We start from the raw sequence: 19602 nt of genomic DNA, 5'->3' as shown, positions 1-19602 counted from the left end.
CTCTATCACTGCACATAATCACCAACTTTTTTGTGAGTGGTGAGAACAGTTAAGATCTACTCACTGTATAAAATAAATGAACTACAAGGACAGCACTCTACAACTATTGCACAGCATAGGGAATATAGCCAATATTTTATAATAGCTTTATAATAATCTATACAATTTAAAAAATATATATGGCTACACCTGTGGCATATGGAAGTTCCCAGGACAGAGACTGAAACTGAGCTGTAGCTGTGACCTATGCTGTAGCTGCAGCAATCTCAGATCCTTTAACCCATTGGGCCAGGCTGGGGATCGAACCTGCACCTCCACAGCGACCTGAACCACTGCAGATGGATTTTTAACCCACTGAGCCACAGAAGGAACTCCCAATCTATAAAAATTCTGAATCACTATGTTGTATACCTGAAACTAATATAAGAAATCAACTACACCTCAACAAAATAAATATTTTTTTAAAAAGAATATGTGTTTGGAGTTTCATTTTAAAAAAATCTACTCTCACAGAAAATAGATTGTGGGTTTCTAAGAAATGAGGGAGGGGGAATGGGGAGTTTTTGTGAAAGGGTAGAATTTCAGTTTGGCAAGATATAATAAAGAGTTCTAGGGATGGATGGCGGTGATGTTTGCACAACAGTGTGAATGTACCTAACACTACTGAACTGTTGTACACTTAAAAATGGTTAAGACAGTAAAAAAAAAAAAAATCTACTCTTTTCACAACTTTCAAGTATAGAATACAGTTTTGTTAACTAATGCTGTACACCCCAAAAACTTATCTTACACCTGAAAGTTTGTAGCCTTTGATGCTACCCATTTCTCCTCTATTTGTTTAATAGGAGTACATGTGAGGCCTAGTTAAAAAGATACACATGCATCCATTCAGTACACCCAACAGAGTGCTTACTACCTGCTAGGAACTGACCGAGGCATGATTCTACTTGTTTAGCTTAATTTATTTCCCACATTGTATTAGGCTTTTAAAATATTTACTGGCTTCCAAATATCTTATGAATGCTTACTTGTTTTTCTTCTTGAATACAGGTAATCTCTTCATTAATCTTCTTATTTAATTCCATTTCCTACAAATTGAATAATTTTTAAATTGTGATACAAAATTTGGCAAATTTTACATTCAATTAAGGGCTTAACAAATTTGAGAGTGTCATGACCTATTATTACTCCAGAGTATCAATTTTTGTTTATTGCTGAGCAATGACTCTACTGAACTAAAGATAGTATTAGATTCTATCCCATACAGGCTGGTGCAAACTTATAAATGTTAATGTTAAAAACTACAGAATTGGAGTTCCCGTCGTGGCCCAGCAGAAACGAATCTGACTAGGTTCGATCCCTGGACTTGCTCAGCGGGTTAAGGATCCGCCGTTGTCGTGAGCTGTGGTGTGATGTAGGTCACAGGTGCAGCTTGGATCAGGCATTGCTGTAGCTCTAGCACAGGCCAGCAGCAACAGCTCCGATTAGATCCCTAGCCTGGAACCTCCATATGCCGTGGCTGTGGCCCTGAAAAGACAAAAGACCAAAAAAAACAAAAAACAAAAAAAAACAAACCTACAGAATTTCTGATCTCCTAAAGCTTTTCTGAAAACACCACTGTACCATAAGATTACCTGACAGAACATTAAAGTGAAAATAAAGTGGTTACAGGCAAATTTTATTATCCTAAAGTCTTGTTGATAATGCCAAAAACTAATAATTTTTTTAAAATTCATAAATTTTTTTATCATTTATATTAACTCTATAAAGAAGGAACATTGTTTTTTTTTTGTGTGTGTCTTTTTAGGGCTGCACTCGTGGCATATGGAAGTTCCCAGGCTAGGGGTCGAATAGGAGCTGCAGCTGTCAGCCTATCCCCTAGCCACAGCAATGCCAGATTCAAGCAGCACTGGCAACCTATACCACAGCCCATGGCTAGGCCAGATCCCTAACCCACTGAGCGACGTCAGGGATCAAACCTGCCGTCCTCATGGACACTAGTCAGATTCATTTCCGCTGAGCCATAGGGGGAACTCTAGAACATTCTTTTTTAAGGCTGCACCTGTGGCATGTAGATGTTCCTAGGCTAGGGGTCAAATCAGAGCTGCAGCTGCAGGCCTATGCCATAGAGATCTGAGCTGCATCTGTGACCTCTGCCACAGCTTGTGGCAATGCTGGATCCTTAACCCACCGAGCAAGGCCAGGGATCAAACCCACATCCTCAAGGAGACTATGTTGGGTTCTTAACCTGCTGAGCCACAACGGGAGCTCCAGAAGGGACATTTTTGTATCATAATCCTTTTATTTATTCATCTATATAATCATAAATTTTCTAAAATATAAATTTTATAAACATGAATACATTTAATTAAATACCATTTTGAGGCAGTTTCCATTGTGGCGCAGCAGAAATGAACCGAACTAGTATCCGTGAAGATGAGGGTTTGATCCCTGGCCCTGCTCAGGGCGTTACGGATCCCACATTGCTGAGAGCTGTGGTGTAGGCCACAGATGTGACTGGGGTCTGGTGCTGCTGTGGCTGTGATGTAGTCTGGCAGCTGCAGCTCTGTTTGGACCCCTAGACTGAGAACTTCCATATGTTGTGGGTGTGACCCTAAAAATAAATAAATAAATAAATAAATACCATTTTGAGTCTTTCTTGAAGTTCTTGAAATTTCTGTTCTTTAATTGTTAAATTGATGTTTTCTTCTCCTGTCTTATATTGACATGTGACCTTGGTCTTTATCAAGTCTGAGGTTACTTTTTTTAGTTCCTTAACATAAGAAACATCAAAAAATTCAGTATATATATTTCGTCAAATCGAGGCATTTTTCTGACAATTTTAAAGTCCATTTGTGGCCATGGAACAAGCAAACATAATGACACAAAAATAGAATGCACGATCTGTGCTGTTAAAAAGAACACGCTAACTAAACGACCAACCAACCACAAGTAGGGGGTTTTCGTTGATGGCTTATTCAACAAAAATCTTATAAGATTTAAAAAAAAAAAAAGATGACAGGAGTTCCTGCAGTGGTGCAATGGGATTGGCAGTGTCTCTGTAGCACCAGAACACAGGTTCAATCCCTGGCCCAGCACAGTGGATTAAAGGACCCAGATGGCCACGGCTGTGGCTCAGATTTAATCCTTGTCCCAGGAACAGCCACATGCCACAGGTGCAGCCAAAAATAAATAAATAAATAAATAAGGTATTACACAGGGAAGTGGTATTTAAACTGGGTCTTCAATGATACATTTGCAAGGAGGACAAAAGAGGAGTAAATACTTTAGGAAAAAAGACTCAGAAAGGTACAGAAACATTTTTCAGGGAAATAGAACTAATCTGATGTGGCTGGAACTAATAGGTTAAAGGTAAGGGGAAGGAGTAGAGTACTGGAAGTTGTACCTTAAAATCTGGCAAGATTAAAACATTGAAAAATACTCGTAGGCCAAGCTGAAGAATTTGGAACTTCCTGGGCCAGGGATTGAACCACACACAGTGACCCTAGCCACTGCAATGACAACATCAGATCCTTAACCTGCTGTACCACAAGGGAACTCCTATTGTTCACATTCTTGATGATAGAGCATTTGAACCCCTTTCGAATTCTGAAGGCCTACTAGAGAAGCTGGAATGTCAGAATATAGCTTTATATCCATGTGACCAGGCTCTGCTAATCAGACACACCTATTTTGGATCTTGGATCAGAAACTAGTATCACAAGAACTGCTGCAAACCTATCTGTTGGTAGATAGCAAGAGCAGTGCTATAAACTTCAAGCTTCCATGGGCAACAGTGACACCACTTTAATAACAGCAGCATCCACTATGGTTATTGGTGATGGTACAAGGTGCAGACCATAGTACTTAGTAGGGAAGCTGGTTTTATGCTGTGCATAGCTTCCCTTATTTCTGACCATTTTCCAAGCCTAAGATAATCAACATCCAAATTTCTTTGCTGGAAAAAAACATCTACAATTAAGAATCTTAATTATACACTTCAATTTTTAAAAGGGTATATTTGAGAACAGAATAAAAATAGCAATAATAATAAACAACTCTTACAGAAAAAATTGGTTCACTGGGGTGGTGAGATTACAGGAAATTTTTATTTCCTTCATTGTGCAGTTAATTATTTTCTTTTTTTTTTCTAAAATAAATACATATTTTTCATGAATCAGTTTATTTAACACTGTTTAAAGCTGTAGAAACAGGTACAATCACTTAGTTATTAGTTAGAAGAAAGATGATGACACATAATTGACTCCTAAAGAATTCCAACATTCATTGATTAAACTGCTAGTACAGAAGGTTTAGAAATATAGTCAGCTGAGGCAGGAGGGAAACCAAGAAAGCATGTTATTAAGGAAACTAAGGTGTTGATGCTTCTCTAAATGTTTGATACAATTTGCCTGTGAAGCCATCTGGTTCCTGGACTTTTGTTTGTTGGGAGTTTTTTAATCACAGATTCAATTTCAGTACTTGTAATTGGTCTGTTCCTATTTTTCTGTTTCTTCCTGGTTCAGTCTTGGGAGAGTGTACCTTTCTAAGAATTTATCCATTTCTTCTAGGTGTCCATTTTATTGTCACAGAGTTGCTCTTGGAAGTCTCTTATGGTCCTTTGTATTTCAGTGGTATTGGTTATAACTTCTTTTTCATTTCTAATTTTATTGATTTAGGTGCTCTCTTTTTGTCCTGATGAATATGGCTAAAGGTTTATCAATTCTGTTTATCTTTTCAAAGAACCATCTTTTAGTTACATAGATTCTTTCTTTTCATGGTTTTTTTATTAGAGTATAGTCGATTTACAGTGTTGTGCCAATTTCTGCTGTACAGCATCAGTGATCCTATTGTTTTCTTCACCTTTATTTCTGCTCTGATCTTTATAATTTCTTTCCTTCTACTAACTTTGGGTTTTGTTTGTTTGTTCTCTTGTTGATTTAGTTGTAAGTTGGTTTTTTGTTTGTTTGTTTTTTGAGATTTTTCTTGTTTCCCAAGGTAAGGTTTTTTTTTTGTTTTTTGTTTTTTTTTTGTTTTTGTTTTTGTTTTTGTTTTTGTTATAAACTTCCTTCTTAGAGATGCTTTTGCTGCATCTCATACATTTTGGGCCATTGTGTTTTTGTTGTCATTTGTCTCTAGGTATTTTTTTATTTCTTTGATTTCTTCAGTTCATGTGTCTGTGCTTTTTCAGTTTTTTTTTCTTGTAATTGATTTCTAGTTTTGAGGTTGGAAAAGAAGCTTGATATAATTTCAGTTTTCTTAAATTTACTGAGGCTTGATTTGTGGCCCAAGATGTGACCTTTCCTGGAGAATGTTCCATGTGCACTTGAAAAGAATGTGTATTCTGCTGCTTTCAGATGGAATGTTCTATAAATATCAATTAGGTCCACTTAGGTCTGATGTGTCATTTAAAGCTTGTGTTTCCTTTTTGATTCTCTGTCTGCATGATCTATTTACAAAAATGGGGTATTAAAATGCCCTGCTATTATTGTGTTACTGTCAATTTCTCCTTTTATGGCTGTTAGAATTTGCCTTATATTATTGAGGTGCTTCTATGTTGGATCCATTTATATTTATGATTGTTATATCTTCTTCTTGGATTGATCTGTTGATTATTATGTAGTGTCCTTCTTTGTCTCTTATGACCTTCTTTATTTTAAAGTCTATTTTGTCTAATATGAGTATTGCTTCTCCAGCTTTTGATTTCCATTTCATGGAATACCTTTTTCCATCTCCTCACTTTCAGTCTGTGTTTCTCTAGATTTGAAATGACTCTCTTGTAGACAACATATAGATAGGTCTTATTTCTATATCCATTCAGCCACTCTGTCTTTTGGTTGGAGCATTTATTCCATTTACACTTAAGGTAAATATTCATACCTATGTTCTTACTGCAATTTTGTTAATTGTTTGGATTTGTTTTTGTAGGTCTTTTTTCTTCCTTTCCCCTTTTGTTCTCTTCTCTTGTAACTTAATGACTACCTTTTGTATTGTGTTAGATTCATTTTGTGTGTATGTGTTTCTATTGCAAGTTTTTGGTTGGTGGTTTCCAGATTTTGATATAATAGTCTCTATATACACATGATTTTTTTTTTAGGTTTCTGATCACTTGATTTTTAATGCATTTAAAATATCATGCATTTATACTCTCTTCCTCTCATGATTACTGTTTTGATATCATATTTGTGTATGAATGATTTCCTACCTTTACTGTATATTTGCCTTTACCAGTGAGCTTTCCTATTTCTTAATTTTCTTGTTTCTACTTGTAGTTTTTTTCTTTTTTTGCCTAGAGAAGTTTCTTAGCATTTCTTGTAAAGCTGGTATAGTGGTGCTTCATTCTTTCAGCTTTTGCTTATCTTAAAGCTTTTGATTTCTTATTCAAATCTGAAAAGGAGCTTTACTGGGTAGGTTATTCTTGGTTGTAGTTTTTTCCCTTTCGTCACTTTAAATATATCATGCCACTCCTTTCTGGCCTGCAGAGTTTCTGCTGAAAAATCAGCTGATAACTTTATGAGAATTTCTTTGTATGCTATTTGTTGCCTTTACCTTCTTGCTTTTAATATTTTCTCTTTAATTTTTATCCATTTGATTACTATGTGTTTCAGTATGTTCCTCCTTGGGTTAATCCTGTATGGGACTCTCCAGGCTTCCTGGACTTGGGTAACTGTTTCCCTTCCCATGTTTGGGAAATTTTCAGTTATTACCTCTTCAAGTATTTTCTCAGGTCCTTTCTCTTCTCCTGAGATCCCTACAACATGAATGTTGTTGTATTTGATGTTATCCCAGAGGTCTCTAAAACAATCTTCATTTATTTTAATTTCTATTTTTTGACCATGCTCATGGCATGCAGATGTTCCCAGGCCAGGGAATGAACTCTCACCACAGCAGTGACCTGAGCCACAGCAGTGACAACATCAGATCCTTTAAACATTAGGCTGTAAGGGAACTCCTTAGACCATCCTCACTTATTTCTATTCTTTTTTCTTTATTCTGGTCTTTAGCATTTCCATTCTTTTTTCTTTATTCTGGTCTTCCACCATTCTGTCCTCCAGCTTACTTATCTGTTACTCTGCCTCATTTTTCTGCTATTGATTCCTTTGTGTATTTTTCATTTCAGTTATTGTATGCTTCAACTGTTTAGTTGTTCTTTATATTTTTTAATTCCATTTTTTTCTCTGGCCTGTATGGCTGATATCTAGGGATATAGCAAACAGGCTCCCTTCTCAATGGCTTTATTGGGTTCAATCTGTGGGAGGTATCAGTAAATAAGTACACTGGGAAGAGAAGAGATTGAAGTATTTCTCCAGCTCCCTCCATAAATGACTACAAATTGACAACAGCTCTTTATCTTTACCAAAGGTCATAGCTTCTGAGTTGCAGCTTTCTTCTACATCGTTACTAATAGCTCTCTCCAGGTTACAGTATCTGCTTCCTTCCTTTGCCACCTACCAGTCCACGTGGTGTAATCATTCCCTCACTGCTTCTATCCTCTGTTGATTTCCCTGAACTCTGACCATAGTAAATAGCTTCTTCATCAATCTTTTTTCAATTAACTATTCCAATGTGCCATCTGTTTCCTGACTCAATCCTGTTTAATACAAGTAAGCTGAGAGAAGGAATTTCAAGTTGGGGTAGGGAATATGGAGAGAGAAAAGGCAAAAACATGGGGAAAATTAAGAACTTTGATAATGGCAACAAAGATTTTGGATTGAATAGAATAGAAGATGCTTATTAGAAGGTAGTAGGAAACATTGTTTAAGATAAAAAAAATGGGACAAGACTAGGGAAGTTCTGGAAAGCCAATTAAAGAAGTTTGGGACTAAATCAACATACTGTAAACCTAAAACAATGTTATGTGTCAATTATATCTCATTAATCTGGGAAAAAATTGGGGACCTGATTTGGTAAACAAAGGAGAACTATTCAATATATCATTCCTTCTACATATGTTAAGTATCTAGCATGTGTCAGGCACATAAAAGTATTATATTAAACAAGTAAATCAGTAAAGTTAGTCTAGCAAAAGAATGAATTAATACTGGAGTAAAGAATACTGGCTAAGAAGCTATTTTATTAATCCATGCATGAGATGATGAATATCTATACAATTGAGAAATGGAAAATAAAAAATAAGGGATTCTAAAAGAAAATATAACCAAATAGACAAAAGAAATAAAGGAAAAAGGTGATTTCAAAGTATTTACGTTAAGCTAGAAGAAATAAGAGACCATGAAACGTAAAAGAGTGATGCACTGAGAATGGAAATGAAAAGTCTACTTCAGTGATGAAGAAGATGAAAAGTCTTATATTAAAGACTACAAGAAATAAGAGATAGACAATGTTCTGAGATTGACTCAAGAAAGCCAAAAAGCACAAATCTTAAGCCTAAGCCATAAACTGTAACTGTTCTAAATTTAAAAAAAAAAAAAAGATTCTTCATTCATTATTTTGCAAATTATAAAAGGTCACATAGGATGAACTCTCCCAAATGAAGTTTCAGCGTATCAGTGATGGTTCACCTGCACAGGCAGCAAGATGGTTTTCTTTGAAAGGATAGGCGTACGATCTTTTTTTTTTTTTTTTTTTGACAGAGTGAAGAAGAAGTACGGGAAGAATGAAGAATCAATCCACTGAGGGACCCTGAAGTTAAAATAAATCATAAAAGGAAATGACGTGCAGACAGTTGAAAAATATAGAACTGTTCTTTTCTCTCTTGCTCTTTCTCTCTCTGTGCTTCTGTCTCTCCCTCTCTCTGCCCACCCTTCCCACCAGAGCCTGCCTGTGCTTTCTCTGCATATATCTTCTCATCTTCTCTCTTAATAAACACTTTGTTTCAAGAAAGAAAGAAAGAAAGAAAGAGAAATACAGAACTAGAGGTTAAAAGAAACTTGAGGCTGGAAATATAGAGAGGAAGTTATCTGCATAAAGTGAATGATTAAATGGAGGAGTATGTGCTAATTGCAAAAAAGAATATGCAAAAAAGAAAAACAGAATTTAACATAGAGCTTTGGAGGAATAGGAGGAAAAAGAAAATAATCAAGGAGAAAAAGGAATTTATTTGTACCCAAAGACCCTTGAACAGTGAACTAAAATATAATTGGTCAAACTAATACATTTTAGGGAGTTCCCCCTGTGGCTCAACAGAAACGAACCTGACTAGTATCCATGAGGTTGTGGGTTCAATCCCTAGCCTTGCTCAGTGGGTTAAGGATCCGGCATTCCCATGAGCTGAGGTGTAGGTCACAGACATGGCTCAAATCTGGCATTACTGTGGCTGTGGTGTAGGTCAGCAGCTGTAGCTCCAGTTCAACCCCTAGCCTGGGAATTTCCATATGCTGAAGATGCAGGCCCCCCAAACAAAAACAAAAACAAAAACAACCTAATACATTTTTTATTTTGAATATAATTTTGTACAAAACACAATATTCTGTAATGAAAAACATGAATTGTCAGTTATCAGAATGCTTTGGTCACAACTATTAGAAAACATACATAAATCATTAAACAATAAGGAAATCTATTCTGTAGCAAAAGGTGATGTAGGTACTATGTAGCAACTATCTCTTCCTGGAACCCCTTCTAAAGAGTAAGAAAATTCTGAACCCCCTCCTACCGGCCAGCATTAAATCACATGCTCATTCCTTAACCAAATACTGGCATGAGGAATGGAGATCATATCGACTGGCTTAAAGACAGACTGATCATATGAGGTGCACTGGATGTTACGGAATTATCAAAAGGTCCACTACAAGAAGAATTTCAACTAACACTGTAAAATTTATACGTTGTTTAGAATATTACTGACTACAAATAGTATACAATACAAAGTGAATCGGAGTTCCTGCCGTGGCTCAGGGGTAACAAACCTGACTAGTTTCTATGAGGATGTGGGTTTGATCACTGGCCTTGCTCAGTGGGTTAAGGATCCGGTGTTGCTGTGAGCTGCAGTGAGGTCGCAGATGCGGCTCGGACCCTTTGTTGCCATGGCTGTGGCATAGGCTGGCAACTACAGCTCCAATTCAACCCCTAGCCTGGGAACTTCCAAAACTGAAGGTGCAGCCCTAAAAAGACAAAAAATTAAAAATAAAAGAAATACAAAGCAAAGATAAATGGATAATCTTTTTTACAAGCTGCTTGACATTGAGTAATTCACCTAACTGCTGCATCCAATTAACAGTTTTTAAATTGTGCCGCAAGAAGTCCTAGGGGTTCCATGGAGCCCCTCCGCAGCTGCTGATAGAGAAGTAAGCGCTAACATACATGGCTCGGTATTCCTCCAATCCTCCTTTCCAGCACAAGTAGCTCTACTTTATTTTTTTTTTATATTGAACTTCCACATCTTGAACAGAAATTTCTGCAGCTCAAAGAAAGATGAAAATCGATAGATTAGATGAACCTTATGATTAGTTAAAATTTAGGGATGATTGAGAGAACAAGTCACTGTAGAAAGAGAATATAATTCAAGCACGAGGGGAGAAAAAGCAATTAATGAGTTGGAAGAAATGTCCGGCTTTCCTGTCTTAATAAAAAATTTAAAAGCAAATGAGGCTATGTTTCAGTTGTCTTGAAAGCCTATATAAGTAACCCACCTATAGCTATGCTGCAGAAAAATGGTATCCATCAAAATTTGCCTTAATTTTAAGCTAATTTCACCTGCATGCAACAATAATTCCATAAATTTCTACATGTTAAACCTTCTGAAGTGGTTTTCTACTATTTTGTATTTATTACACATATATAAAAGAGGAAAGGTACATATCATTACACCCATATTGCAAATGAGAATACAAAGGGGTAAAAAGAGAAAAGTAATACTAGTATGGTCTGGGTTATGTACCCCCTTAGGATGACTAAAGTTGAAAAGTTTAATTTTAAAGAAAAAGATAAAGTTATAAGTTAAGATAGAGTAAATAAGAAATATCATTCAGGGAATTATGTGTAGGCAGGAATAGGCCAATAGAGTGCGGACTATAATGAGGACTGAAAGACTAGAGGCCAAAAGAATAGTGTTGGGTGTGTAACAGCACAGACGACAGAAAAGGATGCTCTGGGTGGAGAAGAGGGGTGAATGAAAGAGCCCCAAAGAAGCAGTATTTAATGATAAGTTTCAAGGTAGGGACATATTAGTCTATATATGCAGAGTCAAGGATTATAGGGAGCTGGTATTTCAGGAGTATGAATATTAGCAATTTTCCCTTTTAATAAATATATGCTCTCTAATGGTGAATGATGCAGAGAAGAAACTTAGATGGATAAATTGCTTATGCTGCTACTATTAGCAGTAGAAAGTTAGGATTACAGACAGGTTCTGGAGCCACATTTTGGGGGGTTCTAATCCTCGCTCTATTTTTCCTGTTGTGTAACTTTAGGTAACTTGCTTAACTGCATTCTGCCTCAAATTTCACATTTGTAAAGTGGGGATATAATTTTTAAAAAAACTAACAAAGTGCCTGGCATGAAATATTCCACATTACAAGAATTTGTTGAGCATCTCTACTATGTGCTAGACACTATTACCTATCTATTAATACTAAGGTGAGTTCAAGGGATTCTATGATTATTTTCTCAACTTTTAAAATAAAGTGGTCTAAAGACTTAATAGTGGTATGAATAACTAAGTATTCTTTCATTTATTTGAAGAATTAAGATTCAGTGTTTCATAAGTAATAACAGGAACAGTATTCTTATAGACTATGAACTCGAGGAAAGATACCATATTTCATAGTTATCCCCTAGCACCTTAAGACATTCTGGGATCTAAGAAGAACTGAAAAAAATGTAATGAATCTAAGAAGAAAAGAGTGATGAACATGATATGAAAAATGTGACTTATCTTTGTCAAAAAAATAAGATTTGATGAAGTCAAGGTTGATTTATTCAGGATAAAGCAAATGGCAATAAAAAATATTGGCGAGAGCAGTCAGTGTCAGCCAAAGAGACTATTGTTAATGACACAGTGATTCATAGTCAGTTTGTAAGACTGCAGAGAAAGTGACAGGTATAGTACAGTAGTGAGTATATTGTATAGTATATAGGAAAGTATAGTCTTACGCCTTTAATCACTGATTGAACCAGATGGCTTCCTCCACTCCAGTTAAGGTAACAACCACAGACCTGTAGACCACCATGTTACAGAGAGATGCTCCTCACTTAAATGTGAACAGACCAGTACAATTTTATTTTCTTCCTTTCTTTCTTTTTAACAGCCACACCTGCATCACATGGAACTTCCTGGGCTAGGGGTCAAATCAGAGCTGTAGCTGCAGGCCTACGCCACAGGGGCACAACACCAGATCTGAGGCACATCTGAGACCTATGCTGCAGCTGGCAGTAACATGAGATCCTTAACCTGCTGAGTGAGGCCAGGGATCGAACCCACATCTTCTGAGATGCTATGTTGGGTCCTTAACCCACTGAGCCACAGTGGGAACTCCCACAATTTTCTTACTGACTATGGAAAAATAAAGCTTAGTAGGTGGTGAGTCACTAGCTTTATGTTAACGTTAAAACCACAGCATATTTAGGGGCTAGAATCTTGACTGTCTTAGCCCTAAACTTGTGAGACTACAATGAGTTATTCTGCACTATAAATTCAGATCCAAGAATATCCTAGAAAACGATTACAGAAATCAGACAATATAATAAAACATTATCCTAATTCCTAAGCCAGATGATCTCTGACTTAAAGAATTTATTAAATAAATTAATTTATTTATCTTATTATATCCAACTGGATAAATATTCAAAAACATGGGATAATAGTTAAACTGACTATAGATACTGAAGGATATAAAAATAAAGCTAGTCATTTCAGCAATTAACTTTTAAAAAATTCAGGAGATTAATAATTCAAAGGAAAAATATCTGTTAGAGGACTTCAAAGTTTTAATCTCAACTCAGATTTACAGGCTGTTCAAAAACATATTTATACCATTACCTGGTATTTAGTCAAGCACCACCTGAGTAATAAAAACAAACTTTTTATGCTAAATTGATTTTTTTAAAGATATCAATGATATTAGTTTTAAAATAACGAAAATAATGTACATCTTTTTTAAACACATGGTGTTTTAAACCTTACTTTCAAGCTGCTTTTCTGTACCCTAAAATGATCATTTTTAAAATAAAATTTGCAACAATCATTTTGAATTTTTTATTTTTTCTACAGGGTTTTGTTAAAGCAAGATACACCTGAAGGAAGTAAACAACTTAGAAAGTAAATTATCAAATGGCTTGTTTTATACTAGGGATTTGTTCCAGGTTCACTCTAAGACACAATGTCCTACTGATAAAAGTGCAATTAAACTGAAGTATATGGCTAAAACTTACATTCATATAAAATGGCTTACAATTCTCTGACTTAATAAAGGAAGGTTGGTTTTCTAAAAGCTTTTACTTCCGTCAAGGTTACAAAATCCAACAAACTTCTACATCTTTTCAACAACTGAAAACATAGAGCTGTTGTAATCAGTAAGTTTTATAGAAGATCTCTAAAATGCATCAATTCCTATTATAATAATTGTTATGAAACAGCAGGGAAGTGGGAATAAGGTGAGAAGAGGTGAAAACCTGATACGTGGCTGATGAAAGTTAAAAACTAATCATTTCTTTTTTCCTCTTATATATATTAATTACTTAATGTTAAGAGCATATTAAATTAAAATCAGAGACCTCTACAAAATGATTTTTCACTGAAAATATGCTTTTGATTTTATAGCCTTTCTAGCTTTTAAATACCCTGAACTTTTAGTACACTGTTTTCTAACCATTTTATTCAAAGCTGTAAGTGCAGCAAATAAACAGCACATGCTTTGATCTCATTAAATTACAACTTATAGTTCCTAGAGTCATAAATACCATGCCCTTTTCTCCTTTATCCCTCTTCTTTTGGTATGAGGTAGTCTGTTAAATATCACTATCTCCTTGAGTGCTCTGACGTTTACTTAGACAAATAGCAGAGGTTATGAATGCTGCTCACAGATAGTATCGGAAATTCTTCATGATTGCCATAATGGTGAACCCAGTGTTCAGAACTGTAATACCTAGTTTTATCTAACAACTAAGTTTGGTCTGTTTAACTTTGCTCCAAAAAAAAAAAAAAAAAAAAAAGAAAGAAAAAAAAAAAAGAATTCCATCTTATCACAAACCAGTAATTTAAACTGTCCTGGACAAAATCATAGAACAGTATATGAGAAAAATTTTAAAAAAACCTCTGGAAAAATTAAGGATTAGAAATTTTAAATAAGTGATATAAAGCAATGTTACTAGTTTTGATTAGCCTCTGAAAAAAGAATATGAAAACCAAAAAAGTTTTTAAGTTAAAAATAAAAACTACATTATAAACCCACAAAATATAAAACTTTTGCCTAGAATGTCTGAAATATTAAGAATTGTCTGTTAAAACAGATATGTAAATTTTTACCCTTTCAGCTATTTGAACTTAAAATTCTCAAATGTAACCACATTTTTCTCACTTTACCCCTGTATACACTCTCTCTTTCAAGAACTATTTGGCAGCTGTAATGCTTTCTAGAGTGACAGAGGCCACCAATGGATGACACATGCACATTTAAACAACCTTGGCCAAGGCTGAAAGACCTGGGAAAGGGGGCAAAGGTACTCATGAGCAACACTCTTCTTCTTGTGCAGAGACACTCTTTACCCCTTTCACATAAATCCAACAAGGGAATCCCTCCATGAATTTACATAATCCTCATCTCCATCTACAGGTCAATCTTAAACTGTACATTAGAAATACAGTGGTTTCATGTTGCAATTTGTCTTTAATGAAAAAACAAAATTTAGTAGGGAAATTTATGAAGTATAATATTTTCACAATAATGCAAAAAATAATTACATAAAGGCATATGACTATTTTAATTTGCACAGAAAATCTAATAAACACTGGCAAAAGATCTCAAACTTCTGAAAGAACAAGAAAATCTCCACGTAATCAGATAGGACAAAAGAAAAAAACAAAAAAAAACATACTGAGAAAGGAACTGGGATGGTACCTACATCCCTGGGAAGGAGCTGGGAAATGAAAAAATTTCCCAGATGCTCTGGGACACAGGGGGAGCTTCAGAGCCTTGGAGGAGAATGCAGCAACCAGTATACAGCAGCCAGATGGGACAAACCTGCACAGATGGTCAGTGCCACTGCTCAGCATTCTCCACAGCCCAAGATGTGCATCTGCCAGAATAGGCATGGGTTGAGTACTGAAGCTCGGGCTTTGGAGATCAGACTCAGGGGCTGGCTATGCAGAGAGAACTGGGATTGGCCTCACTGAAAGAGCCTGAAGGGACTTGAGTCTAGGGCAACCATATTTGAGGTCGTATACAGAGGAAGCCTGGGCTGCCTTGGAGACCAGGTGTGACTTTGGGGTGCATGAGGGGAGAGATAGGACTCGCCATTACAGCTCTGCCTCCTGCACGCACTCTCAGGTGGTGGGACCACCTACACAAGCTCCAGAGGCAGTTGTGTGAGCCACCACCATCACTTTTGCAGACTCCAGGAGTGATCATGAGCCACCTCCACTCCCATCACATGCTCTGAGTGCATGTGTGAGCTGCTACCACTGCAAAAAACCGTGAAGGACCAGGCACCAGGCACTACATCTGCACACCTACTCTCAGGGAGATAACGGCCAGCACATGCTAAGGGAAGAGGCAACAGGCACCCATATGAAATAGTCCTCACACCAAAACTATTTTAAAAATTAAATATAAAACCCATTCAAGCTACACAGGGATGCTCCCATGTATAAGCAGCCCATCCAAGACCACAGTAGACAACTGTTTGTCCTAAACTAACAGAATAAGAGAAATGTAAGAAAAAAAAGAAGCGGGAAAATCCCTCTCAGTCAAAAGACCAAGATAATTCCCCTGAAAGAACAAACAATGAAACAGGCCTCTTCAGTTTAACAGACACCAATTTCAAAATGAAGAAATGAAAATACTGAAGGAACAAATAAAGTCTATTGACAAAAATGCAGAGTACTGTAAAAAGGAACTAGAAATTATCAAGAGGAACTGAGAAAAACTAGAAAACTCATTTGCTAATACAAAAGTGGAACTAAAGGCAATGAAGAACAGAATGAATAATGCAGAAGAAAGAATAAGTGACCTGGAAGATAAAATAATGGAAATAACTCAATCAGGACAGCAGACAGAAAGCCAAATGAAAAAAAAATGAAAGCAATATAAGATCTATGGAAAAATATAAAGCATGCCAATCTATGCATAATAGGGATTCCAGGGGGAATAAAAAGAAAAGGGGATTGAAAATATATTTGATAAAATAATAGCTGAAAACTTCCCAAAACTTCCTAAAGAAGGAAATAGCTATCCTGGTACAGGAAGCACAGAGGGTCCAAACAAGATAAACCCAAAGAGACCTACACCAAGACATAGCATAATAAAAACAGCAATAGTTAAAGATAATGAGATTCTAAAGGCAAGAGAAAAACAGAGTTAATTACAAGGGAACCCTCCCCCCCAATAAGGCTATCAGCTGATTTCTATGTGGTGGGCCAGAGGGGAGTGGCAAGATATATTCAAAGTTCTGCAACAGAAAAGTCTGCAACCTAGGATACTCTACCTAGCAAACTCATTATTTGGAATGGAAGGAGAGATAAAGAATTTCTCAGACAAACAAAAACTAAAAGAATATGGCAATACTAAAATTACCTTAAAATAAATATTGAAAGGTCTTCTCTACATAGAAAAGAAGAATCAATACAAAAGAGAAAATCACAGTTGGGAAGTAAATCACTTAAACATGCTAGTACACAGGTTAAAAAAAAAAAAGAAGTCGTCAAAAAATGAGTTCCCGGAGTTCCCATGATTAACGAATCCGACTAGGAACCATGAGGTTGCGGGTTCAGTCCCTGCCCTTGCTCAGTGGGTTAAGGGTCCGGTGTTGCCGTGAGCTGTGGTGTAGGTCGCAGAGGCGGCTCGGATCCCTCGTTGCTGTGGGTCTGGCGTAGGCTGGTGGCTACAGCTCCGATTTGACCCCTAGCCTGGGAACCTCCGCTTCAAAGGTTAAGAACCCAATGTAGTCTCTGTGAGGATGCAGATTCAATCCCTGGTCTCACTCAGTGGGTTGGGGATTGGTGTTGCTGTAAACTGCAACACACGTCACAGATGCAGCTCAGATCTGGAATTGCTGTGGCTGTGGCATAGGCCTCAGCTACAGCTCCAATTCAATCCCTAGCCTGGGAACTTCCATATGCTACAGGTAGTGGCCATAAAAAGTATCCAAGGGGGAGGGAGATGAACTGTAAGCTATTATACATGGAGGAGATAAACAAAGATTGTGAAGCACTGTGAATCAACCATATTTCAATAATAAATAAACCAAAGAGATATTATTGAATGTATAGATATCACTGAATGTATAGATATCACATGAATTCCTTTAATGCTGGGCCAGAAGGCTCTCTCTATTTATATTGTATAGCACTGTGAATCAACCATATTTCAGTAATAAATAAACCAAAGAAATACCACTGAATGTGTGCTTATTCACAATTATTCAGTCGTATTAGTTATTTTTATGTTTTTAAAGTTTATATTGTTAAAAATGAATAGTCCATTTATCAATTCTCTAATTTAAGAAAAAAAATTTTCAAAACTCCACAAGAGCCATCTTCAATATTCTGAAATGTGACTGAGAAGAAATATTCTCTACATATAAATTGTCCTCTTAGGTGGTTTATTAGACAGACATAGACTTTAAGGGCTAGGGATATATGCTTATTAGTGTTCTAATATTCTATACTGAGCTACCTCTATGCTCTTAATTTCTGATCCCTCAGGCATAAGAATAGAGTACATGGAATATAAAATCAATTTATTGGCAGGTATAAGAAAAAAACCTACCTATAATAGGGTTACAAATATTCATGGTCTTTGAACTCTAGCTTAGCACTGAGAAGCCACATCAATCTTTTGCTCAAGTGGTCCTGCTTGCTTTCCCTGAAATGGTGCTAATAGAGAAAGCAGTAAAACTTCCTGATTTCTTGAATTATGCATTCAAGTAATTACGCTTTCAAGTCATTAGTCTAGGAGCACAAAACATTCTCTTCAAAACTTAGGACTGTGTCTTTATGAATAGTAAATTGCCTTAAATTTTCTATTTTGGTAAAGTTATAGTTAAATATAAATACAGAGAGCCTTCTGGCCCGGCATTAAAGGAATTCATGTAGAAGTTCCCACTTCATTCTTCCAAGTTAAAAACCAAACAAACTGAAAAGCAACAACTCAGATCTGTTAGAGAAATGATGTCATTAGGCAAACCGTTGCCTCAAAAATTAGAGAGATGGACAAGTGAATACAGAGAATCATAATCAGAATCCTCCACAGGAACCAGTACCAGGACAGGAAAAACTGAACTGTAATTGACAAACTTCCAGAGGTTCGGAGTAGACAATTTTTTTTCTTTTTTCTGTCTTTTTAGGGCCGCACCTGTGGCATATGGAGGTTCCCAGCCCAGGGGTCGAATCGGAGCTGTAGCTGCCAGTCTATGCCACAGCCACAGCAGCGCTGGATTCGAGCTGTTCTGCAACCTACACCACAGCTCGTGGCAAAGCCGGATCCTTAACCCACCGAGCAAGGCCAGGGATTGAACCCACATACTTATGGATACTAGTTGGGTTCGTTAACCACTGAGCCACGACAGAACTCCCCAGAGCGGACAATTCTGGAAGTTAAAAATTCAGGGGGACACAGTCCCTGGGGCCCCCACACTTCCGTGAAGTTTTACCTCCAGGTTCTCTCACAGTGGACATCAGAGAAAAATTCCCTCTTCCTAGAAGGAGGAGGAAAAGGAAAGAAAGTGAACTGTTTTTAAATATACCGATTCATTCTGTTCTTATCAGCAAGTCCTGTCCTCAGGAGAAACTATCTGATCTGAGCCTACACTTCCTGAGGGAAGGGTAATACCCAACTTCAGCCCTCTCCAACCATCTCATACCTCCTGGGGACGAGGATGGGGACTGAGAAGCACTAGTGAAGTTCACAGTCCAGGGGCAACAGGCTCATTTAATCATAGGATACTGCCCCACTCCCCACCTGACCACTATATTACTATAGGCCTATTTATGGAAGTTCTTTTTACCCAGTATATCATGTCTGCCTTCCAGCAAAAAAATTATAAGACATACTAAAAAGCAAAAGACACAGTTTGAAGAGACAGAACAAGCCTCAGAACCAAAGTCAGATATGACAGGAATGTTAGAATTATCAGACCAGAATTTTTTTTACTGGCCACACCCATGGCATGTAGAAGTTTCCAGTTTGATCCCATGGCCAGGGATCAAATCTGAGCCACAGCTGCAACCTATGCCACAAGCTGCAGCAACACTGGATTCTTAACCCACTGTGCTGGGCTGGGGAGCAAATCCATGCCACCACAGAGACAACACCGGATCCTTAACTTGCTGTATGCCATACCACAGCCAGAACTCTCAGAACAGAAATTTTTTAAAACTGTGATTAGTATGCTAGAAGCTTTCATGAAAACAACACAAATCATGGAAGAACAGATGGCTAACGTAAGTAGAGAGATGGAAATTCTAAAAAAGAATCAAAAAGAAAT

At 36.8% G+C, this 19602-nt stretch overlaps 1 protein-coding gene across 1 annotated transcript in view; it reads right to left on the bottom strand.

Moving 5' to 3' along the window:
• CCDC73 (coiled-coil domain containing 73) overlaps nucleotides 1-19602 on the bottom strand; it is a 164448-nt gene that overhangs the window by 36104 nt on the left and 108742 nt on the right. Inside the window, exons 11-12 of the mRNA XM_021083216.1 lie at nucleotides 2645-2773; nucleotides 1029-1088 (exon numbers count right to left, since the gene is read on the bottom strand). Of these exons, the coding sequence (XP_020938875.1) occupies nucleotides 1029-1088; nucleotides 2645-2773 (189 nt within the window). The remainder of the gene's footprint in view (nucleotides 1-1028; nucleotides 1089-2644; nucleotides 2774-19602) is intronic.

Source organism: Sus scrofa, chromosome 2 (assembly GCF_000003025.6).
Source record: "Sus scrofa isolate TJ Tabasco breed Duroc chromosome 2, Sscrofa11.1, whole genome shotgun sequence".
Taxonomy (NCBI): Eukaryota; Metazoa; Chordata; class Mammalia; order Artiodactyla; family Suidae; genus Sus; species Sus scrofa.
The sequence above is the reverse complement of the archived record's forward strand: the minus strand, read 5'-3'. Positions and strand labels throughout refer to the sequence as shown.